This window comes from Micropterus salmoides, unplaced genomic scaffold (assembly GCF_014851395.1).
Source record: "Micropterus salmoides isolate LMB-PRFRI ecotype aquatic unplaced genomic scaffold, ASM1485139v1 Ms_hic_scaffold_19, whole genome shotgun sequence".
Classification (NCBI taxonomy): Eukaryota; Metazoa; Chordata; class Actinopteri; order Centrarchiformes; family Centrarchidae; genus Micropterus; species Micropterus salmoides.
Window position 1 is genome coordinate 9,679,731 of NW_024041039.1, and position 25,573 is coordinate 9,705,303.

The 25,573-nt window shown below is 40.2% G+C and overlaps 1 protein-coding gene across 10 annotated transcripts in view; it reads right to left on the minus strand.

Moving 5' to 3' along the window:
- The window catches only part of stxbp5b (syntaxin binding protein 5b (tomosyn)), a 28,657-nt gene extending 3,316 nt beyond the window's left edge, over window positions 1-25,341 (minus strand). Inside the window, exons 1-29 of one of the 10 annotated variants that reach the window (XM_038728865.1) lie at window positions 25,163-25,341; window positions 24,868-25,037; window positions 23,221-23,318; window positions 19,695-19,776; window positions 19,241-19,341; window positions 17,728-17,862; window positions 14,665-14,728; window positions 13,396-13,479; window positions 12,464-12,587; window positions 12,148-12,226; window positions 11,302-11,456; window positions 11,124-11,196; window positions 9,626-9,773; window positions 9,410-9,477; window positions 9,253-9,293; window positions 8,404-8,624; window positions 7,943-8,127; window positions 7,524-7,649; window positions 7,166-7,317; window positions 5,825-5,887; window positions 5,659-5,715; window positions 5,516-5,563; window positions 4,403-4,453; window positions 4,057-4,182; window positions 3,032-3,271; window positions 1,580-1,937; window positions 1,278-1,443; window positions 542-653; window positions 65-285 (exon numbers count right to left, since the gene is read on the minus strand). In XM_038728865.1, coding sequence (XP_038584793.1) covers window positions 65-285; window positions 542-653; window positions 1,278-1,443; window positions 1,580-1,937; window positions 3,032-3,271; window positions 4,057-4,182; window positions 4,403-4,453; window positions 5,516-5,563; window positions 5,659-5,715; window positions 5,825-5,887; window positions 7,166-7,317; window positions 7,524-7,649; window positions 7,943-8,127; window positions 8,404-8,624; window positions 9,253-9,293; window positions 9,410-9,477; window positions 9,626-9,773; window positions 11,124-11,196; window positions 11,302-11,456; window positions 12,148-12,226; window positions 12,464-12,587; window positions 13,396-13,479; window positions 14,665-14,728; window positions 17,728-17,862; window positions 19,241-19,341; window positions 19,695-19,776; window positions 23,221-23,318; window positions 24,868-25,011 — 3,522 coding nt within the window. In that variant the 5' untranslated portion in view covers window positions 25,012-25,037; window positions 25,163-25,341. Of the gene's footprint in view, window positions 1-64; window positions 286-541; window positions 654-1,277; window positions 1,444-1,579; window positions 1,938-3,031; window positions 3,272-4,056; window positions 4,183-4,402; window positions 4,454-5,515; window positions 5,564-5,658; window positions 5,716-5,824; window positions 5,888-6,338; window positions 6,423-7,165; window positions 7,318-7,523; window positions 7,650-7,942; window positions 8,128-8,403; window positions 8,625-9,252; window positions 9,294-9,409; window positions 9,478-9,625; window positions 9,774-11,123; window positions 11,197-11,301; window positions 11,457-12,147; window positions 12,227-12,463; window positions 12,588-13,395; window positions 13,480-14,664; window positions 14,729-17,727; window positions 17,863-19,240; window positions 19,342-19,694; window positions 19,777-23,220; window positions 23,319-24,867 lie in introns of all 10 variants that reach the window. The other 9 variants (XM_038728864.1, XM_038728866.1, XM_038728874.1 and 6 more) reach the window with 9 other exon arrangements.
- Between the last annotated feature and the right edge of the window lie 232 nt (window positions 25,342-25,573).

The following is a 25,573-nucleotide window of genomic DNA, read 5'->3' on the forward strand; positions in this document are numbered from 1 at the left end:
TCACAAATAACCAGTTAACATGATAAACAATGTTTAGGTCCTCAAATAAATGACAGGTGCGTACATCATGAGCATGTTTGGAAAAGGAGTCTGCGCTGGCCATCATGGCTGCAGTTCTTTCCTCCAGCTCGCCCAGTTTCTGCCCTCTCTCGTCCAGTGCTATCCGGGCGCGAGCCAGGTCTCCCACAACCCCTGATGCTGCACCCTTCATGCCCTCCATGCTCCCTGGACCAGGGATGTGCTGGGCCAGGCTACGGGAAGCCTTACCAGCAGCTGTTTCACCGACTTCCAAAGACAAAGAGAAATCCATTTAATGTGTTGACAAATTCAAACATTAATCTTCCCATGTTCAAAGTAAAATCCAATGGCACCTTGGTGTAACTGAAATACCATTACCAAAAATACTTCTAATAGTTGGGTTTGGTCAGCCAGTGAAATAAAAATAAACAGAGTTATATAGTATACACAAAAGTAAGACAAAATGTAAAATTATTAGGCTGAAAAGAAATCATAATTTGATACTAGGCCATTCTGTACTCACAGAGGTCTTCCCTGTCCAGGGACTGAGCTCCTCCCCCAAAAAGGCCTTTAAAGAAACCTCTGTTAGGAGCCTCTGGTGTCTCCACAGGGGTAAATAACTCACTGAGCATCTCCTGAGGAAGACATAAACGTCAGCACATCTATTTCAATCTATATTCCTTGTAGCAATGCAGACTGTCCTAAAAAGTATCCTACAGTTTTTTTTTAAATATATACACCATGCCATTTCAGGTATCAATAATGGACAAATTATGTACTTTCACATTCATGAAAAGAACACAATTTTTTAAACTACCATTGTAAAACTAGTGACCTCAGTAGCTTAATAAGTGCACTACATAACAATATGCCTTCTTCTGTGCCCCCATTTCCGGCGTTTCTCATTTGATGTTAAATCTGAATAGACAAAGGTCCCAGATTTCTACTTGCCCACACAGGGAGCTTAGTGTAGGAATAATTGGCGTTGTATCGGAAAGCCAAGATTCATTACAAGCATGGTGCGTAATGTTAAAGTGATACTACAGCGCAGAGCTGGTTCAAACGTTTGGACAAAAATTGTTAACTGCGTGTTGAACATTCACACCAGAATTTTTCTTAAAAAGTGATAAGGTCTCTTCCCCCACACATACTGCACATTTGTTTGTGTCCTCCACTTATGTGGGTTATTGCATCTAATGATGAAACATGAATTTAAATGTTTCACGGTATAACTCCTTGACCAATTGAGAGTATCTGACCTGCAGGTTATCGCAGGTCTCCTGGCTATAAGTGATCCTCTGGATCTCAGTTGGGGAGGTGAGGTATAGGGCCTGACCCACATTGGAGAAGCAGAATGTTCTGGCTATCCTCATATCGGTCAGCGGCAAGTAGTTTACATCCAGCAGAGGCCTTAGACTGGGCAAACTGTAATGATACAAATTAGAGACATTGAGACCACAACTAAGAATTGTGCAATACAAATTAGTAGTAGTTTTTATGATTTCATCAGATATTTTGAAAGTAGAAGCCAAATATAAGTAGAAGCTACAAGGGATTATACCTTAGAGCCATTATATGCCCATTAGCACAGAAACAGGTGATGCAGTTGGCTCCGGACATCTGCACAACATCAGCCCTCAGCACAAAGGAGGACTCTGTGATGCTGTGTTTGTAGATGCGGGTTTGGGAGGGCATGGCCACCACCTTGGCCTGTTTCTCCGAACACAGCACGGCGAACTGGGAATCTTGACCGTCTTGTGAAGAGGGAGGGGAGGCTGGCCTGCGCTTCCGGCTCTTCTCCTTCTCCTCTTCGGAGGCATTTGAGTCATACCACGGCTCGTAGGAAGGGGGCAGCAGAGTTCCAGTGGCATCCAACAGGGCCATAGTCAAAATGCCTCCTTTGAGTCTGACCATAGTGCCTGAAGAATGAGTATTAAGAGGTATTGTTTTAATTTGGATTAATGACAGCCTTCAAATTACTACAGAATATCAAGCACATTTTTACTCAGTGCTACATTCCTTAATTCAAGGTCAACAAAGAAGTCAACAGAGCGTGATAAGTTGGATATCTTCATTTGGAACATCTGTACAATAACAGTGATAAGAAATAAATAAAACCACATCCACTAGCCAACAAACCATCAAAGGCTTTTTGTCCTGTACTCTCCCTAAGGCATTGGATTTTCTTTTTTCCAATTTAAAACTTAAAAGGTTAAAGAAAAGGTCTGGTGCAATACAATGATCCTAAAACCGTCATGACCTTTCACTTTTTGGAATACAAAAATACTGGTTTGGGTCCTTTTCTAACCCTGTTTTTAGTAAATGTCTCACTTAAATAGTTATAATGTAACTATAGATATGCAGTGCTGCTGTGCTGCAAAAATGGCTTGAACAAACAATGCATGTGAACTTGTGGACTCAATGTGGCCACGTGGCACCTACGATTACTGAACTGCATTTTTAAATTCTGATCAAAAACATACACTCACTTGCTAAAAAATACAGCAAGTGACTCAACAACAACTTCCCAAAGTGCAGAGATTTCTGGGAATGGAATCTGACCTTCTTGGAAACAAAACTCCTTACACACAGATTTCAAGTGACCACATTTCCCCATCTCCATACCCCTTCACCACTTCCTTTCTAAATTTCAACTACTCTTTATAGCGTAAGAAACCACCAAGACATTTCAACTATGAAGGTCAGAGTCATTCTGAAGTTTAACAAGTAATAGACGAAGAAACATTTGCTATTGCCTACAATATACTGTATTTTATCTTCAATACATGTTCAATCCCTGCAGCACAAAGCTAGCTTTCTCATGTCTTATGGAAAGTGTGATTTTAAGAGGCTTCAAGTAGTGACTGCTGTAGACAGGTGTAGGAGATTTGTCCTTGTACTGTTGTTTCAATGCCGACTGATTATCAACAGAGGTCATCTATGAGTCAATGTACTTTGTGTGTCCCCAGTCACATTCAGATCCCCACCTGTTGAATTGCATCAAGCTTCTTACCACAGGAGGAGATGCCAACTGGTTGCTGCAGCCTCTGGTCCCCACCGGGTGGCAAGCTAAGGGCCACCATCATCACAGAGCCCTGGGTGGTTCCCACCAGCAGACAGGGGCTGACCAGGCTGTCCACCTTCCTGGGGAAACTCTCACAGAAGTGAAAGGAGGAGATGGCCTCCCGAGACTCTCTGTCTATGCTGGTTACACTTGAACTACGTGAGCGGGTGAATGAGTTATCCTTGGCATCTGGACAGCAGGAGTGAGCACAAAAACGAGAAAATTAAGAAATGATTTGTGTGAAATGAACGGGGTAAGAAGATTATAGAGGGCTTCTCCATGCAGGATAATTAGAGATGTTATTGGTATTAAATCCACCAAGTCAAAATGTAGGTAATATGTTAGAACTTTGTTGTGCTACCATATGTTTAGTGGAGCACATCCTCAATCATATTCATGTCTTTTATGAAAGTGATAAAAAACAACAAACCTTTGACTAAGGTACACCAAAAAGCTTTTTGACATTGAGATGCTCTTGTACAGTCTATATCCAATTAAAAGGTTCCCATAATGTACTTTTTTGCAATTACATTTGACAACAACATTCTCAATGTGAAACAAATGTGTAAAATATGCATGCAAGGTAGTACAGGGACTCCCAAGGAAGAACTGGTGCGTGGAATGCCTCATTACTGTGCTGACAGCAGCTGACACAAGCTTTTAGCCTCTTTAAAAAGCTAATGAGGCATCCCAACAGTAAAAAAGACCTGTGACACAGAGGGGAAGGCTAAACACACCACCCGCCATGTGTGTTCTTCACAAGGAAAGACTGTAAACAAGAAAAGCAAGATTTTTAACACTGAGTGCAGTCAGGTCAGTCGATCTTCCTCAAAAAGAATGAAACCATCATTGTGAGAGGATTAGTGTCGTATGTCAACCCATTCAGAATAATGAAAATATAAGTCCCAGCAATGGTGGGGGTTAGTACCAGTTAACCCACTTCAGCCTAAGACAGACCTAACTGGTCCACTCACAGAAGTTGGGGGCTGACTTAGTTCTACTGATGGGCCCGTTCTTGCTCATCCTGGCTGCCGCCTTATCTTCCTTCACACAACAAAAGCGCTTCTTAAATGTGACACAGCGCCGTTGGAACCTCTTCTCTTCTCACAGTGCAAACAGAGAGACTTTGTCTCAACTTACAGTATAACATCCCAAGAGTCAAACATTTACACCAACACGCTATAAGACAATATGTAGTCTCACATATATTTAAGAGCTGTGAACTTCACACAAAGCAGCAGAAAATTGAAATGACACAATGAACACCTGTAGGAAAATGTAAAAGTTCTTAGAAGCTAAAATTCAGTAGTTTTGGCTTACCCACGTCTGTCTTTTGCTCGCTAGATGAGCTAATTCTCCGTGACATCTTGGCTGTAACAGAAACAAATACTCCTATTTTTTGAGCAAAGCATGATGGCTAAACATTTTGAAAAATCCAAAGATCATTTAAATGAATTACAATCAAAGATTCCGTAATTATCATTTCTATAGTCTGTGACCGTGTTTTTACTGTGCAAATCAGTGCAAAATCATTGAGATAAATTATGATTTTTAGTCATTCTTAAGAGTGGTGATATATACTGAAGGACAACTGTTGAGGACATACAGAATACTGTCACACACTGTGTGCAAAAGGACTGCATTGCTTTAAGAGGAATATTCTGATTCTAAAAACATTTCAAATGATTTTAGATGGTTCATTTAACTTTGGTGCTTGCTACCAGGAGTGTTGCCAATCTAACATGTAAAACCCCATAAGTTGCCTGTTGAAGTCTATAACCACCCTTAGGGAAACCCTGAGAATACAAATGAGTCTGAGAGGCATCACAGACTACCAAAGGGCCTGTAATGTCAACCAAAGCAAGGCACAGTCAAGAAATAAGGTCACTGCAATTCAGTAAACAGTTGTGCAAAGAGAGTAGGAGGAGGAAAAATCAGTGGGTAGCCAAAGAGTTAACACTGAATTGAAGTCCTGGAATCGGAAACACACAGAGCAAGTGTCTACAATCAAAGAGAAATAATTCACTTAAACATTAAAGTGACACGGTTAGACATTAGTACTGTAGAATAAGGCAGATTTTCTATGCTTTTGGAATTAGGAAAAAAATAAAATATTCCAATTTAGCATAATATTTTCAATCCAGAGTTGTGTAACAGCCTACAGCGTTTGGAGGAAAATCTACATAGAAAATTTGCGGCCTGTAATTCAAAAGATGTCCTGTCATGCATTGGATAAAGAATTCTGATTTATTTCATGAATCAACTATGTGACCCTCAAACCACATGATTAGTAGACACTTCTTGAAAGCATTCTTTCTTTCATTGGCACAAGATGCACAGATTGGCGTAGGATTAAGGCACAGTGTGGTTAGAACGCTGTCATTCAGAGAGTGAGTGAGCAATCAGAAAGAATACATCTGGATGATACAGTACCAAAGTCATTGGCAACCGTCTTGGAAAAGCGTCTGCTTTTGAACTTCACTGGAAATAAGGTTTAAAAAGGACAAATCAGAAAACTCCAGCCATTTTTAAATGCTTAAATTCAAATGGACATGCAGCTTTTAAAAATACAGTACCCTTCTCTATGAACTTCTGTTTGCGCTCATCATCAGAATTGCAAGGTGAGGTAGAGCCTACATAACAAGTCCAACATGGCAGCATTTGAAAACTATGTATTTCAAAATAATAAAAGGGTTTGGGGGTTTTTTTTGTATGAAGTACTCAGACTAAAGGCAGGCTTACCAGATGTAGGTGATTTGCAGCGGTCCTCTGAGGTGTTGGACCCATCGTTGGTATCGCAGGGTGCTGTGGGAGCCACAAATGTAATTAAACATGGTAGAACTGTTCATACTCTTGGATGACACACAGCAAGTCTTAATTCCTACAGTGCATAAAGTGAAAATAACAAAGGGTCACCTATTTGAACAAATACAGGGACAGCTACCCATAGTGTTGTAAATAAGCCACACTTGAGTTCACTTCACAAATCTAGTACAAATCTGTTGACTCAAGGTGTCAGTATTATTTGTCTAGTAATAGGGGGCAGGGTTTAAAGATACACTACCTGAAGTGCCCTCAAGTCTTAAAATTCCTCTAAGCTCACTGCTGCTGTTTTTAAAAAGTCAATAGTGAGCTTTGGGGATTTAGGGGTGCTACATCAAAACCAGGGAGTGTATCTTTATGAGAAAAAGGAACGGCTTAGAGGAGAGAAATTATACTGTAGGGAGGAAAGAAATTCTGACACAACATGACTTACTTAAGTGAGATGAGCGTAGTTTTTTCACAGACTCGGTATACAATTTAGAAAGTCTGGACATGCAAGACGTCACAGTTGGAATGTCTTTACCAAATCATAGAGAGACCAACAGTAAAAAAAAAAGTGAGACAGAAAAACGACTGGACATCATAATTAGAGAAAAGAAAGCTAAGAGTCTCAGAGGCTTGCTGCTGTATTTCTAATTGAAATTAAACAGTAAAACAACATATTTAAGATAAGTACTCTTGCAGTCTACATAAATAAAGATTTCTATGGCAGATTGCCCAAATAGAAGAGTCTTGAATCTAGCACCAGGCCACTGAGACTGAAATTAATGAATACCAACAGTGAATCACAAGATGATCAGGCAGACACAAAAACATTGTAAAGACATGACAGAAACCGCAAAGCTAAAACAAGCAAATAAGTATCAACTATGTTTGTTTTTTTTATAAAAAGGAAAATGCTGTTGCAACACTGATACATTGATTCACTCTGACTGAATAGATCACGGAAATTAATGCTCCACTGTCTTTGGTCTGTCCAACTGAACAGATGGAGAATCTGTGAGTGATGCCCCCTGTTGAGGGACAGGAGCTACTGCAGGAGGCAGAGCTCATGGTGAGAAGTCAAGGCTGCTGCCAAGTGTCAGCTCTGCCTCCCTTACCCATCCTTACAGCCACAGCCATTCAGCTAATTGTTTAGATTGCTTTAGCAGTGCAAATAAATATGAGAGAAGAAGATACATACATAAAGCATTTATTTCAGGGTTAATAATATTAGTCTGGCTATGGAGAAAGACAAAAAAGTAGGTGAGTGTAGCTCACCTCCAGAAGGCTGTCGCGGTTTGCGAGGGGAGCGAGGCTGCCTTGGGTAGGGGTCAGATGGGCTGCACAGTTCCGTTGTGCCCATGTTGAGGAGCAGAGTTTTCTGGAGGTAGTCCACCACAGCCAGACCATTAGTGTTTCCAAACACCACACTGAAACACAGGAGGGTAGAGGGACACACGGAGAGTTTATTTACAGTTGCACTTTATAAAAGGTTACTACCTTCAGTGTAACAGGATGCAATTAACATTTCTTGATGCACAAACACTGCACCGGGATAGCCATTGCTATCAACACAAGTTTGAGCATAAAGTGATCTCATGTTAAAATCAGAAGTGTGCAGGCTGGATAGACTTACAGGCCGTAGGAGGAGTTGATAGCCAGGCTGGTGATCGGCTGAGGTGGCTCCCCGCTCACCCACACCAGCTGGATCACCAGCTCCACCTGGTAGCCCGGAGACTGCTTTAGCGGGGAGCTCCGCACCCTGCATCAAACACACAGCAGGATGAGACAGCAGGCGGCACATTACACTGGAATGAATTATCACCCTTTGGGTAAGCCACATAGACAATATCATATTTTTTTTATTATTGTTATTAAGAGGATTATTTTCCCCTGGTGTACTGATGTGAACATTTTGTGAAGGGTTGAGCAGCTGACTGGAAGGATTGAATGGATAACTACATCCCTCTTCGGCATCAAGTGTTGAGTGACAAGTAACAAGAACCCAATTCAACCTCTTTGCAAAACATAACAAGAAAGCGTAATTGTCCGTACTGCAGGCATGGTATATTGTCCCGGGGTCCATCGGTGGAATTGCTGCCTGTGGAGGGTTGAGTGGGTGGCTCGCTCTCCTGAGGGCTGGAGGAGGCCCCCGGGGTGGGCAGGGTAGGGGTCTTCTCCCCTCCTGTATCAGGGGAGTCCCCATTGCTAAACTCACACTGCATCCGCACCTCCAAAAGCTAAACACAAGAGATGATATGTCACACAGAGGCTGGTTCTTGGATATATCTGACTGTCACCTCTTAAAATACCAGTACATTCATCTCTCTCCTTGGATGAAATTATCCCAGAACCTTCTTTTCCCTATGCTGTCTTTCCCTGTCTAATTGTCCCAAAAAATAAAGATTACAAAGGACAGGGGTCTGTCTGCTGTTAAATAAAGATTAATATTTCCAAAACTATAAATCTGCATGTTTGTGATGACACACTGCCACAGACAATGATAACTTCCCCACCTGCACAACTTCAGTGGTGACTTCTTGTTTGCTGAACCTGTAGATGATAACGTGGGCAGAAACCCCAGCCACACAGAGCATCCTGCTCTCAGGGCACCAGGACATGGTCTGGATGGCAAACGGGTCCTCCTCTACTATTTCTGTACTTGACTTATCCTCCTTACCGCGAGCCCTCTCAAAAACCTTGGCAGTCTTCAGCTTGTACAGCACTTGGAGCATTACTTTGAGAAGAGTGACAAAAGAAGACATAAAGATATGGTGATACTTGCCTTCAGTTCACTTCATGTTCATTTGATACACAGTAATTCCAGGCAGCATTAAGTGCACAATGATGCCACCTGGATTAGTTCTTGTGAATTATGCATAAACAAATTGGACACTAGAGTCTTGCTTCAAAGCTTACTGTGGCCATGACAATAGTAAGCTTTATCAATTGTGTCTAAATGCTAAAATATTTAAGGCAAAGTCTAGATAAAATTATTATCAATGCAATATACTCGATAATTGTGCATTTCATTCAAAACATAATTTAATAATATATGTATCCATGTATGGCAATCTTTGAATTGCATACTACAGCTGAGCTAATGAGGAATCTACATGTATATCGCGCTTCTAAATGTTTCATAGATGCAAACATTAGTGTCAAGTATGTTATATGCAAGTTTATTTGACTTGATGATATAGATGTGTGCATTATTACTGGGTTAATTGTACATATGTACGTTTTATAATTTGTGAATAGGACTTCTTATGGAAATTAGCTCTTGTAACTAAAGGTCCCAAAACTTGCATCATTATACATGGCTCCCTATAAATAAATTGAATAAAACAAACAAAACTACTCACATGCAGAGGCATCCCAGAATTTGATCGTCCCATCAGCATGTCTATTATTAAGGGGGTGGGGGCATTAAAAAAATAAAGAAACAAAAGAATATGAGATCAAGAACAATCAGTGAATCAAAATAACAAACTGATTCATTCATTAATTTTTCTGACTTACCCAGTGATTATGATCTCAGGGTAACTCTGAGTGCCTTGACCCCAGTTTCCTCCGCTAATGGGCCATTCCTGTGAAAAGGACACAACACATGTTAAAATGTAATGTAATGTTTTATGGGCTTCTTTTTATATATATATATATATAAAATAAAAAAAATAAAAAATCTATTCCAAAGTCGAATGCATTTTGAACAGATTACACATAGGAGCAATTTACCTTCTTGCTGTAACCTTGTCTCTTTTGCCGGCTGCCGACAGAGTAAAGTGCAGGAATAATTTCATCAGGGCAGTCAGCGAAGTACTCACAGCAGGTCACTGGTGACTCATGGATGGTCAGAGGATATGGATTCTCAAATATTGGGTACCTGTCAAGACAATGTGCCATAGGTTAGACTTGAAAACTAACTATATCTTCATAGTATCTGCACTTGTCTGAGATGCTTAAATCGAATGTTAAAGCAACCATTGCACTCTGAAACCCAAATATACAGTACACTTCAACCTGTGTTACTGCGGCTAGTGATAGTCAGCTGATAGCGAACTATGAGTTTCAAAACATCTGGAGTGAGTTAGTAGGAATTTGGAGTCACTACTGGGTGTTATAACACAATTGAGGACTGCATCTTCATCTATATCTATCTATCTATCTATCTATCTATCTATCTATCTAGGCAATAGCTATGGTATATGCTTATTATATCACAGTTAAAGGGCGTTGTTCGGCCCGACGCGAAACGGTTACCAAGTGTGGCAAAAAGAAAGTAGGCTAACAGACGCACTACAATTTGACATTTTGATTTCAATTTTACAATTTGATCAACAGACATTTCTGTATGAGTACGGCAAGCAGTGCGTAAAATAATAACACTTTAATATTACACTTACTATAAAGGGCGGAACTGCGTTTCTCCTTGAGCAATAGTCTTTATATCTGGGCTAAGTAGTGGACTGCTGCGTGTGTGTGTGTGTGTGTGTGTGTGTGTGTGTGTGTGTGTGTGTGCGTGCGTTTTCCTATGTGTGAAAGAGGGAAATGTTGAATCACGTAATAAGCAACGATTTATCTCTGTCTCTCTCATTATTTATTTATTTATCTCCGCCGTTAAAATGCGATCTGTATCAGATTGCATTTTAATACCAGGTGTAAATGGGGCGTAAGACACCCACAAAGGTCAGATTATAACTTGAACCCTGTTTGTCGCGGAGTGATACGGATCTGTGCTACCCGTTATATACGCTCATTATATCACTGCTATGAACAAATCAGACTGCTTGATTTGAGCTACCCGTTTTATAAATTTTATATATATATATACTGCCATAAAATAGTAAACAGAGGTGCAACATACCCCCAGAAAAAAGTAATAAAGATTGAAGTAAAACCTATAATGACTCACTGCAAAACCACTCCCTTTGGTAATTTATTACAACAACATAAGTGTCTGTGACAGCTCTTGGGTAGTCTATATATAAAGTCATTATACATTAGGAATTCATTAGTACAACTGCAGAGATGGATCATGAGTTTGTGTCCTTTTTCTTCTGTTCATTGATTTAAGTCTGAAAGGTTTGAATCACACATTCCTGACTAAAATAATAAATATAATTAAATAATTAGCAACATCTATCCCTTATATACTGTGTATTAATATAGTGTGCTTGATCTACAATCCCCATATTATTTGATTCACAGCAAAAATACAAAGGAGAATAATTACCCAATCTGTCCAAGGTCTATTACAACTAAATCCTTCTCGAGGAGGACCACCACAGCATAAGGCTCCTGAAAGTCTGGCAAAAAACAGCACAAAATTAACAAGGATAATGATGTAATTTCTGTGAGCGATAACGGATTCTGAAACAAATTAACATAACCTTTGGAGTGCTGCAGCTCACCATTTGGATATGGAGTTTCACACAGCGTTAGGAAATCTACAATTGGGTAGTCCATCTCCAGGACGGTGGTGCTCTTTCCATGCATCACAGTCAGGCAGGCTCTCCTCCCCACCGTATCGTATGACAGACCTCCAGAAAGGACCATGAATGGGTCCCTGTGTTCAGGAAAAACACACACACAAACATTTTAATTGCTTATGCAATAAATTTAAGCTTGTTGTGAAAAGCTACTAGGTCAAATCAGTTGGATGAGTGAAGAGGAAAACCAAAATTTTAATGTTGTGCTTCCTCTGGAGATACTGTGCCCCCATTTCAAGAGTATCAATGACTGGAGGAGCCTACTTTTTAATTATAATGACAACTATATTAATCCCTGTCCTCTAATACCTGAGAAAAAAAGTAAGGGATCATTAGATCAGCCTTAGTGAAACTGTAAATTTTTTATACGAAAGTTTTCTCTTTTTACTTTTTGACCTTCACGTAACAAGCTTGTTCTCTTCAGATAATGATAATTGTGTTAATACTCTTGCCAATTCTACTTAATCACAACATAATTAACATGTGACCTCACCGGATCAACAAATCATTTGGCATGATCAAAAATCATTTATCTAATGATCATAACAAAACAAAGCCTGTGAGAACACATAAATAATTAGACAGGGCCTTTCCAGCTTTCCACCTCATTTCCATCGGCAGTAGGACACTGTCAACAGGACTGGCCTGTTCGATATATGCTGTTGTAGATAGAATAACAGGAAAGGCCACTTTCAGTACAGGATATGGATTCAAACCAGAGTAGGTTAAGACACAGGATGGGTGGGGACTTGCTACCATTTTACTTACCCAGCCCTTGTTGTTTTGTATTCCACCTTCAGGATAGGCTTGCATGGTTCTGGCTTTTTTCCATCCTTAGGCTGCTTTCCTAGCAGAGGTCAAATGGCAAAAACGCATTTAAGTTTTAATTTGCAGAAGTACAGTACATAGTGTGCAAGTGCTCCTGTATACACATGGCCACACTGACACCATCCATCTGTTTTTGTACAAGTCAACCCTTTGAACTCCAACATATGCTTTTAACAGACATAGGAAGGGTTGTATGTGTCTCTGTGCTTTTGTGTGTGTGTAAACAATACAACTGTGTATACACAACAGTTCCTACCATGTGGTGTGATGATCTGTGTAGCCTTGGCTGGGACTCGTACATTCCATGTGGTCAGAGTGCCATCAGAGTGGCTGCAAACAAACTGTTTACCCTCATGGTGCCAGGCTACTGAGTGGATGGCCTGAAAGACACGCATCAAGAAATAAAGTACATGCTAATTTTGTAGCTGTGAAGATGTGTAGCAACTCTGCAGCAACTGTTTGTAAACTATTTAAAAGGATAAGGCTGGTTAAATTACATTTTTCTTATCGTCAGTGAATAACACGACAAGACCAAACTAGTATTTTAGTCTGTTTCTCAAAAGGCTCTGACTTCTTCAGTTTGGCACAGTAAAGTTAAGTTAGGGTCAACAGTGTTTTTGTTGGGGACTATTTTCAGATGCAGATTAATACACATTTGGTGCACTAGTATCTTTGGCAGCAGGACAGTGTATATGGGATTGGCTCAAAATAAAATGTATGGCTCAAGGATTGGCTCAAAATAAACAGTATGTGTGATAACCAAATATAGGAACATGTCATCCAGTACAACGGTATGGCTCACTGATGTGTTTAGTATAGTAATAGTTTTTGATCGCCAAATTTGTCATAATGTTGCATTGTCTCACTTCTTTTTATATACACAACTACCTAGTTAATAGTTTTATTTTTTTATATATTATATATATTAGGATATCATCCTAATTCCAGTCTGTATGAATGACATACAGTAGCTCCTTTATGTGATAATAAAGTCACCCAATATTGAAGCTCCTGAGATTTAATTCCTAAAGGTCCCAATGAGCAGCTGTTTCAGGTTTCATGAGAAAACATTTGAGAGCCACGGTTGGACAGATTATGCAAAACCTAACCTATGACCGAACAAGAGAAAACTGTGAACAAACTAACCAGTGCTCACAAGAACTGAGTGGAAAAGAAATAATGCCTTACCTCATCATAACTGTAGCGGTAGTCAGCTTTTTTGCACTTCAAATCCCATAACACGACTACCCCACATTCAAATCCAATCAGAAGCTGCAACAACAAGAGAAGCAAAGCACAGCTCAGCTGATGGCTGTGAAACCAAATTCTGCACATATATCTTAGCCTGGCGTTAATCAGGACTGTCTGTGTTCAAAGGACGTTTGTGTCTGTGTTCAATCATTTCCCAGGACTTTATCTTAAAAGTCATTTGGTGCTAATTATAGCAAAAATATGCACTTTTTTAACACATAGTAAGTATTAACTGATTTAATGACTTACTATGTGTAACAAAGATTCTATCATATTTGTATAATTGTGCCATTTTTACACAGTAGTTGATTTCCACAGGAATTTCCTTAAAATGACTATTTAAATCTTAATGACCAGAAAACTCCAACTGATTCAAGTAACATTCATTAAAACCCAATTAAATATCAATTACATTAATTAACACAATTTTTCTTTTTTTTTTTGGATTGTATGCTTCCCTGTGGATTTTTTTTCACATAATTATTAAGAATTCACATTAACATGGGCTGTTACATTAAAGTGTTTCCTGGTACATCAACAATACAAGAACCTAAAATCACACCATTATTATAATTCTTAGATTATTTTTATAGCATTTTCAGTGTTATTGCATACATGATAGTAAAAGGGCAGACCCCATTCTTAAACCATTATTGATGAATAAATACTTAAATGCACAATATAAACAATTTAATATCTTACGAAAACAATTTAACTTAATAACTTAAAAACCTTCTAATAAGCAGCTGTTATTGATCAAAGAGAGGTGTATAGACATACATTAGTCAAATATCTTGAACACTATTAGGGCGTGCATATGGTTATGACCACATCCCTCAGTTGAGACTTAACAGCTGCAATGCATTCTAGTCTATTTAAGCCACTGTTGCTTCTCCTTCTGCCATGATTTTCTCTATGTAACATTGTGAAAGGTTTCTGTAAACAATTAGTCTAAAAGAAACTTTTTCTCTTTTATTTTGACACCAAAATCTGAGGTTCACCATCGACATTTTAATTAGTTGAAAATGTTCCGCTATAATTCTCCATTGTAGCTACAAAAGCCGCCTGCGCAGCAGAGCAGTTATCCACAGAAAAAAAGAAAAGTACACTAACAAAGATTCCATCACAAATTTTTTTACAGTTTTGTTTTAAGGTAGAACACGTGTCTTAGTTGATCACTACAATGCCTGTGGAACAATCAGTTACCTTTCCTTCATCCATGGGGTTATCACTGATGTGCACGACAGGCCCCGGGTGAGTCTTGGTGGATCTGTGCATGTTTTAGGGAAAGAACATAAACATGAAGACACAGGGAGAGTGTGTGTAAATTCAATATTCAGTAATATTTGTGATCTGCAGACTGGCATGATGCTTGATGTGTAAAAGGTATCTGATAAATAGGGCTGGGCGATATGACCAAAAATGTTATCACAATAAAAAAATGTATTTCATTCGATATCAATAATTATCACGATAAATGTCAAATCATTATCTCTTTCAAGTTTTTAAGGCTGCTTTTTGCTCCGAAGTGAAAGTTGAAGAAACCAGATGGTAATTGTGGTTTTAAACTATTCTTTATCGTCAGAACAGGTCCTCCGCCGTCAGGGCCTCTATTTTTTTTTACTGCTATGCCGATGACACTCAACTTTACCTCTCATCCAAACACATCACCCAAGCCACCCACACCACCCTGTCTCACCGACTTAAAGTCTTGGATGCAACAGAACTTCCTATAACTCAACTGCAATAAATCTGAAATCCTCATCATCGGCCCCAAAACCCTGACCCGCTCCACCCAGACCTTTTAACTCAAAAATGAAATCGATGGCTCCATTGTCACCCCCTCCACCCAGGTCCGCAAACTTCCAATCATCTTTGACCCCACCCTCTCCTTCTTGCCCCATGTCAACCAGGTCACAAAAATTCTTCCACCTCAAGAACATCGCCCGCCTCCGGCACTAGTGGCCCTTTTCGACTGAAGAAGTATTCATCCATGCCCTCATCTCTTCCAGACTCGACTACTGCAACAGCATCCTCTATGGTTCACCAAACAAAATCCTCAGTAAACTTCAAACGTCCAGAACTCTGCTGCCCGCATGCTCACTTCCTCCTGTCGACAGATCACATCACCCCTGTCCCTCACAACCTCAAATGGCTCCCAGTTAAATACAGGATCCACTTTAAACTTCTACTAATCACCTACAAAGCCTTAAACTACCTGGCTCCTCCCTACCTCTCCAACCTCCTCCCCCCGCCACACCTCCACATGTCACCTTCTGCGGACACAACAACACTTAATAACCTGTGAAGTATCTTTGAATAATTATTATTATTAGAGAACATGACAAACACTTGCCAAACAGAGGATGACTTAACATATCTGGGGTAGAACATTCAAAACAATTGTAATAAAATCTTTTTTTAAAACAAATATGCATGAATTAAATTAAGTAAAATCTTTTTTTCTGTATCTTTTCCTCAACAAAATAACTTAATCTTAATAGAAAAATTAAATGCTGATTTGTTTGATTTCCTTAATTTGAATAACAAACATTTACTGAACATTTATTAAACATTTGTTATATTGTTATTGAGGATTATATTGCGATAATTATTGTTATTGTTTTATTGCCCAGGCCCACTGATAGATGTTATCAAAAATAGATATGGAGGCAATTAGGGAAGACATGCAAAAGGATCAAAGCCAGAAATCTTTTCTTGTGCACAAAGAAAAGGAGCAAGCCTAAAAGATAAAAATGTGAATCAGTGCACCAGAGAGATGCATGACATATGAGAGAGATAAGTAGATAGAGAGGGAGAGCAGGGTCACATGAGGGTCTAAGAGAGATTATAGCATGTGGAGATAGCATCACCGTGGCAACAGAGCAAGGGGCATGGAGGACGTAAAGGTCTGGCCTAAAGAAAGTGTTGCTGCCTCTGAATGTGGTCTGGCTCCAGCGGCTAATGATCTCATTGCTGCTGATGAGTCGATATAGTCAAGAGATGTAGCGGTGAATAAAAGGCAGGGATGGACTGGAATATGAACTCCAGACGGTAATCACGACATGACAATCAATATATGGTAACATGATTAATATATGTATGAACACAGTATGTCTCAAAAAACATTATTTTCATGTAATTTAGTTTCTTCCACATAGATTTTAACTGACTACAATAATGAGTTTAAGTGGGCTGACTTTCCACCACAACACTAAATATGATCATTAACTTCACAGGCTGTTTCTGTCCACTGCAGGAGACCTAGAATGTGAATTCACAAACAAACTACAGAGCAGAAAGTGTGTTGAAAATACTTCTCTATCAGAGATCGGAGAACTCTTTCACAAAGAAATGACTGAATATTGTGTTTTTAAATTTCACACTACAGCCGAGGGCTCTTTTCTTCAATCATTTTCACTGACAGCCAAAATCATTCCCCAATCTCCACTGTCCGTTTCTGAGACATTTATCTGAGCTGATGGCATACTTTGGTGTTCTGACACTTTCAATTCCCAGATCTAAAACAGCAATTTATCAGATTTCACCAGCGGCCACACACACACACACACACACACACACACACACACACACACACACACACACACACACACACACAACACACACCTCTTTATACTCTGCTGCCAACATTAGCTGCCAGTCACTGTCATGAACCAATTCTTTTTTAGCTCTATGGTGGGTGCGCTAGAAAAATTACCTGGTAGAGCTATTAATTTTCAGTGCCATTTTTTGCACAGAATCAGACACTGCAATACTGTTAGAAAGATGACATTTGAAAGTTACTAGTCAGTGTGTTGGGTGGCACTGATTTTATCCACCAAAGTCGAATTCTACCTGCCAAGATATATTTTGAACCCTGCAGGAATTGCAGCACAACATTCACCAATGCACAGGATGTGATGTAAAATTCCTTGTGATCCTCACAGTGGGTGTTTACACGGGGGAGTGGGTGACACAGGATAAGTCACTGGGGTTATCAAGTGGGCACTTCCCATCACAGATGTTACGTTAAATCAGGCAGCGAACACCTCCAGAAGTCTCAACATCAAGTTCTGGCATGACACACTCACCACCTCCATGCCGCCCTCACATTGATCAGAGCTACAGTTTTCTCAGCTTCCTGCACACACTTTTTTGCCAAACACATTCCTTTCCACATTTCATAGTTTCCTGGTTGAGTGTCAACTCACACAAGTGCAAAAAGAAGGAGAAAAAAAAAAAAACAACACTTGCAAAATACAGACTCACAGTTCGATGGCTTTGTTCCACATGATGACATAGCCTGAGAGAGTGAAGGACTCCACGTTGACAATGTGGATGTTTCCTCTTTCTGTGCCAACGTAAAGCCATTTGCTCTGGAAGGGCAGGTGGCAGTATGTGATTCTGAGGAGGAGATCAGGAGATAAGGATCCATCACAGACAAGCTTTTCATTATCGCATGACTCAATCTCATCAAAGAGTCACCCTTATCCCTAATCATGCTGCTCTAACTGGAAGGAGTAGCGAGTGACTAAGATTTAATTACAAAGGCCTTGCTCTGTGTCCCCCTAATGAAGCCACACTATATATAGAGCAGCAGGGAGGAACAACAGAATACACACTGCTGTCTTTTCTCAACTGGTAGGACGAATCAATCAGCCATACACATTTACAATGTCAAATGGACAGGGCTGATGTTAACTGCTTAGTGTATTTGACGGTTTATCGGTCCACACATTATATGTGATGCCTCAGCTGATATTTATGTGATTTTGATTTAACATTTCACTAAACTTGTGATGGCAAATGTATTTTTGCGTTGTCTTTCAATATAACGCAAAAATGATCACCCAATTAAAGTTGCATTAATTGTTGTTGGCCACATGGGGCAGAGAAACCAACTGAAAACAACATCTGACATAAGATCACCTTAAAAAGTTGCTGTGAATAATGTAAACAACCTAAGCATTCATTTAAAGCCATATTTCCGGCCACTTGATGAATGAGAGTCCAATATTCAATGTCCTTTTAGCTGTGTTTTGGTCTCTCCCAACTAAAGAAAAAAAAAAAAAAAAAAAAAGATATAGCGTAGCTAGTTTGCTAACTTTCTGCATTTTTTTTCTTAACCTTTTTTGCTCATTTTTTTTTATTGTTTTCTTTTTGAATAAGGGCGAAAGGTTAAAAAGAGAAAGGTTAAAACACTCTGTAAAGCTGAAGGCAACTGCAGGTTTAGGTAATAATTATCTGTGGGTTAGTCATGACAAGTGCCACCTTTTACATGTAGTGTGATTTAATTTGAATCATTGTTAATGTAAAAAATATCGATTTGTTTGACTTTAAAGTCTAACATTTCAAACATCGTAAAAAACCCTAACTATTAAACCACCTGGTACTGACTGGCCCAAAAGGTATCTGTGCAACCTGTGTGAGGGCTTACATGTTCACTTATCAGATTTTAGAAAAGGAAATGGACTACAAATGATGGTACGTGGACAGATGAGTATAAAACTTTCACAGCAGATAGACAGATAAAATTCCTAAAATTGTAATATCATGGTCATCTGCTAGAAGGCACTAGTATTTTACCTTGACTTCATTAATTCACTTTGCCTGTTTGGTTAAAGAGGAAAACCAAAGTACCAACACTAGTGTATTCTGTATACGCTGATAATTAAAAATTAAAAAAGCTGTGAGGACTGTTTCCAAATTTTTCTCACACGTCACAGAGAGACAGATGCACCAGCACTGCAAACAGAGAAGCAGAAAGAAGATGTTACTGTACCTCTCCCTGCTGAACTTGAGAGAATGCAGGATAGCGGGGATTTTTTGCCTCAGGTTCCACAGGTGGATACTGTCATCAGCTAACGCACTCACCAGCGCCCCCTGTGGCAAGGGTCAGAAACAAATGGGTTGTCAGAACACCTTGTGGCTTGGTTTGGGCTGTTTATCATGGCTGTATCGTAAGCGCACAACTATGACGGCATTATACAGGCATGCTGGTCACTAAAGTAGCATTACTGTTTAATCAATGAGTTTAATAACAGCACAGTTCACACAACTGAAAGTGATCCATGGCCCATAAACACTGAATAAGTACCAGTGTCTGTGGTACCTGCTAGTAAGAAGGTGGATAGCCTGATTCAGGAGACAGTGGACAGACTTGGAGTGAAGGTGAGGAGGAGCAGAAGGAGAGGTAAACCAAACAAGGAAACAATGAACGGGTAAGGAGAACAAACCTCGTTGATCAGGAACTGGAGCTGGATGACAGCAGCACCGCTCTCATGCTGACAGTAGCACTCCACGCCCGCACGGCCAAAGCTAAAAGTCAGCTCAGTCAAAGAAATCTTAACAGTTGCCAGTGAAGTTCATGCAGAAATGTGGGGAAAACATAATGTAGATTTTCTGATACAGCACTGCTAAACAATGCGTGTCTGAATGAGTTCTTATGGATCACTTTCTAAAATGATTTGCAGCCTACTCCAATTTCCCAAAATCTTCATTTTTATAAATGTAAGATGGCATTTTCAGTTTGCATTCCTTAACAGGCACTGGCAAGAACAAGAAAAAAATCAAACTAGTGAGTTATAAATAAAATCAGTGGGCCCTGTCTGCCTTATTTATTCACTTGCGTCAGACAGTATCACAGCAACATAATTAACTTCACCCATACCTCTCTCTATTGGACTGTTGACTTCAGGTCAGAGAATCCCAGCCTGCTAAATCTGTCCATTCAAAAACAACCGGGGCCAAGCATTCGGCACACAGTATGCGTGTGATCTCGGGCCTCAATTTGCACTGTGTCTAAAACAGAAGCTAAAATGATTGCATGTATGGCAGGAATCAGGACTGTAATGAAATGAGGAGCATCATGAGGATAAGCTTGTCTGTTTCATCCAGCCTTTAATCACACTCACAGGCAGATAGTATGTGCACCAATTGTGCAAACCAGCACAAAAGAAGAAGGAAGCAGCACGATATCTAATCGCTGAGAAAATCTTCAGACAGAAGAACTGGTCGCAAAGACAAAAAGGTGCACTGCTTCTCATACTCATACTGCGAAAACGCCAAAGAAAAGCTCCAAAAGACAGACAACTGTGTTAACTATATGAGTCAATTTTGAGCTGACACAGCATCAGATGTCTGAACAGGATGAACCAAGCTGTGATCAAACAATCTTTTAGTGCCTTAAACAAACTAAGGTGGGGCTGCAAGAGACCATTTCAGGACAGGATCAACAGTGGGCATCCCTTCTGCAGAAGGATGGAGGCAAACGCAGACTTCCAGACTTTAAGCTGGCGCCAGTCGAAGGCTGTTGGCAACTGAACTCACATTCACCTGTGAACTTTCTATCCAGTTTTAGCTCCTGGACCCCAAAGTTCTGTACAACATTTGTCGGAATTTTTAATGGATATCATGTCTTCACAGGTCCACAATGGAGGAGGAAGAGCCATTAAATCTGTTTCATAGCCTCTGGTCGTGCATAAATGAGAACAGAGCAGCAGTCTAAAGAGCAAAAATGTTAATATGTAACACTGTTGTGTATTCATATCGCTCCCATCAAGGAGGATCACTTCAACACCTGTTACCTTGTAACAGGTCCTATTAACAACGTCCTGTTACTGCCCATTTGTTTTTCTGTGTGCGTTAACTCAGCATATGTAAACGTACAGGTGTCTAGAGTCTAAACTGATTCTGATGGAATGTAGGTTAATGGCGCTGCTGAGCCAAGCTGCTTTATATGCTAGCAGGAAATTACTAAGATGAACCTCAAAACAAGTTTTTATCTCTGTGGCGAGCAAGTAGGTCACTCTATTGTTACTTCCTTCGCCGCTTCATGATCAAAAACATTTACGGTGTCATGTTAGCCATAGGTACAAACTATGCTATTTATACTAATTTGTTTCAGTAGGACATATGCTTCTAGGACTGTATGACCACTGGAAGCCAGAGTCACACTATTGAACTGTGACTTTGCATGTAACAAAATATCTTGCTGTAAGGGGAAGAGAAAGTTGCTGTCACATCTTTTGGTCATGAGACAAGATTCAAGTGATATACAGTATTTTCAAACAGCCAAAACAAACAATATGAATATGTCAACTTGCGGAAATTTTGGGTTGGCCATTTTTCAAACAATGAATCTAGATAACAATCAGCCAATTAATAAAAAATTAAAATAGCCTTCTGTTGTAGCCCTAAAATCAATGTGTCAGATGCAATATTTATCATCTATTTAAATTACTATTTACTGCCTACTGAGTTTTTCATAACAGAGAAAAATAACTGTGTTAAACTTTAAAATCGTATCAGAAACAGATACTGAACAGCCTTTATGAGGATCTCTACTTTCAGCTTGAGAGTTTAACACATCACAAACTGAAGTCACTCACCCTGAACACTTCCCCGTTCGGTAAACCAACGTGGTTTACCGCAGCATTTCAACATCACAGAGTTTTCTTGTATAGTCAACTGATAGACATCATGACAGGAAATCTTAATCATCCTAGCTGACAAATGAAAAAGTGAAAATGTCCTTTGCAGCCCTTCTTAAAGTCAAGGTTAAAGTGTTGTTCATGCCTAAAGAAGAGGAAGCTACAGGCTAGCGGGTTGGTCATAATAACGGTATTTCTGCAATGGAAGCTCATCAAAACAAAGGACTGTCTACAGTAACACAGTGATTAAAACACTGTAGACATTTATTGCTTGTAGACACCTCATTGAGCTTATGTCTACTGAGCTGTGGCAGCGTTTCCAAACTCCGGGGGCAATGAGGTGGATCGATACAGCCTGTCTTTTGATAAATGGACCTATTGCCTGAATGACAGTAATCCCATCAGCTCCACCTTGCACATTAGGACAACAAGCAGTGTGTGTTCTCCGGGAGTTGCCCTGTAAACACCAATGCTCTCTTAATCTGGAGAGTGGTTAAAGACAAGGCTGAAAATCTACATAAAAGCAGACGGGCCTCCCAAGCAGGATATCAGCCCAAAGGAAAACCCTGTGTTTATACGCTCATAGTACTAATACACCCTGGATGTGACCGGACTATCATATGCAGTGTTTAACAGCCTGGAATCCAGAGGCAGTTTTGTTGCTGTTGCTTGCTCATGGAAGTTGCTTCATTAGCTGTAAAAACAAAATTTCTATCCTTGAATACAAACAAATACAAAACTGGCTCCCAACTGCCAGAGGGGCCACACAGCACGGTAGCAGCTTGATTGTGTGTGTGTGTGTGTGTCGTGCAAGTCCAGTGATGTTTACAGCACATATGAGGTGGCACCGACTGGGTAGCACAGTTGATGCAGTAGGCTGCTCGGCATATGGCAGAGGAGGTGTTCATGCTACTGCAGGGATACCACTAATGAGCCTGGTGCTCCAGGAGAAGGAGGCTGCTGGAAGCACAGAAACATATCCTAGCTAGCATCCACCTCTGAGCCCTGCACTTGCTGTTGTGTGTTTTGAATTTTATTTTTGTTGAGCTGCACGACAGGAGGCAAAGACAGGTCACTTATTTCATGAATCCCCCAGACTTTGCTGAATGCTGAAGGGCAACTTGGTCATATGGCATTTGCAGAAAGGATGTCAGGAAGTCACATCAAGTCAATTTAGACATGAGTTTGGTGTGTGTGTGTGTGTGTGTGTGTGTGTGTGTGTGTGTGTGTGTGTGTATTGAAAAAACACTGGAATCATCCAAGCTTTACTTTCCTTGTGTGGCTCTCTTCACTTTCCTGTGATAAAAAAAAAAGAAAAAAAAAAGGATACAGCCTCAAAGCTCCTGTCTGAGTCCCAACGGCCAAGATTTTCTGCACTGGGTCAAAAGCCATTGAGGAAGGATGATGTGGGAAGCCATGACGCACAGTCTGCGGGAAAGAGCAGAATTTATATTAGACCTCCAGTCAGCTAATCAATCATCTGCTTCACAGTCAAGCTGGCATTACTGGAGAAAAACATTATCATAATCTCCCAGAAATGTTATCCATCAATGTGGAAAAATTTGTTTTATTCTTAAAATAAATTGGATAAAGCATAAACATTAGTGCAAATGGGGACTGGAATATTTTTCTGATATCAGCCTGACATGTGTGCAGGCTCAATCCTGTAAAACATGAGTAATAAATTAATTTTATCCATCCTCAGGCTCACATATTCAGCCTTGGAGTGCACTTCATTGCCAGGATCGTGCAGACCCCCAGCCACCAAAATGTTATCATCATCATTATCATGAGGCATCTATAACTCAATTGTTTCTGGTTGGAAACCGTGCCCAGCCATCCACAAGCTCTGTGCAGCTTACAGCAGCATTACGTAATAGGTAATGCCATGGCCCCGTAACCTGGGGACCTGACCTGTTCTGCTCTCAGCTGGGGCAGAAGCTGGTGGGCTGGCTCTCCAAGATGTGCAACACGTTTCACACAGGCGAAACCTTTTCAGCCAGGCCTAAACAGGCTAGATTATTAAATTATACATACATGATTAAAAATTAGTTTGGGGAAATCATGTGCGCTGACCAGTGAGGCTGGGATTTAAAGGAGAGGTTCACATTTTTTCAAACTCTGTTTTTAAAACACTGCTCACATGCTCACTGAAAGGGCTGGTTGCTGTAATACGTCCTCATATCTATACTGGCCCTCAAGAGATGCTATTTTGTGATAGGGAACAACTCCAGTCCTGTTCAGCGTAAAAACACAAATGTTTTTCTGAAATAACACGAGGTTTCAGCAGCTTTAGTTAGACAAATCAAGCAGGTATATACCAAAGTTACATTAAGTTTTAATAAGTAGCGAGGAACCATTGTATCCATTAACCAGTAGCTATTTTATACTAAAAACACTGTAGCATTGAAATATAGAAGATAGACGTTGTCAGACCGAACAGCTTCAGCTGAAGGAAATGCATTTTGTTACACATAAGGAGGATCTTAAACTTCTTATCTAAGAAGGGATCTCTTCATGTCCAGTAGGGAGTTTTTACAGCAAGTACTTTAAATGTATATATGGGCATGTGAGTGCTGTATTTAAATCAACTTGAATCTATACTTTAACTCAAAATGATCTTCCTTTCTTAGTCAATCTGCAGGCAGCCGATTAGGTCTAACTTGCAGTAATGGTGAAAAACAGTGACTTGAGGCGATAATTCAGTACAGTGCAAACAGCCATGTTGCTATGCACAGCCAAGCAAAGCAGTCAATAATAAATATTAATTCCCTGTTAATGTCTCAACAGTTACAACTTGTACTTTAATATCTTCACTGCGTTGTTGGTTTTGCTCTAAGTGCTCAGCGCGTGCACTCATTTCATTATTGCTGACAAGAGATTAAAACAACACCAGTGTCTAGTCACGCCGCTATCATCTGACTGTCACTGTGCAAAACCAGTCCGTCAATGTCAGCTGCTATGAACGGAAACCCACCTTGCAAAGCTGGAAATGCTCCGACTGGAGAGTCTCCTGGATAACATCGGTTTCCCTGGGAGTTCCTGGCTGAGCAGTTGCGGAGGAGGAAGAAGAAGCCGCTGTCAAGCCGTCCAGCACCTTTCTAATGTTAAACTTCTTCATTTTCCTCCTGTACGGACGCGACGGTTCTGAAAACAGATCAAGCGAACTACCATAAATTGGATAGAGGGGGTAGCTGCTAGCTAGTTAGCCGAGAAATAACGCACAGTTAATATCTTTCTGTATACATCTCACATGTTACGGAGGGTGTTACCAGCGCACTCTCCTAAAGCACCCAAATCACGAACATTGATTTAGAGAGTCCTTTCCGATATCAGTGTTAATCCGCCATTTATGTGGCCAGCTTTGGCGTTGTTCGATCGGGAGCAATCGTTTCCGTGAGCTGTCTCACCAGCCAGAGCTCAGCGGGTAGCGACACTGGCTACGGAAACGCAGCGAGCTGCAGCGGGGATTGAGCGTGCGCACTGCGGTCACCCGGATGCTGGGCGGTGTTACAGTGTTTTCTGTGACCCGTCGGATTCTGTGACCTCGATGAGAATTTCAGCTAACAAACGTTTTAACCACACGTTTACTCTGTTTTATAGCGGTGGAATGTAACTAAGTACTTAAGTACTGTATTTGAGAGGCCTGTTTACTTGAATACTTTACCTGAGTATTTCCATTT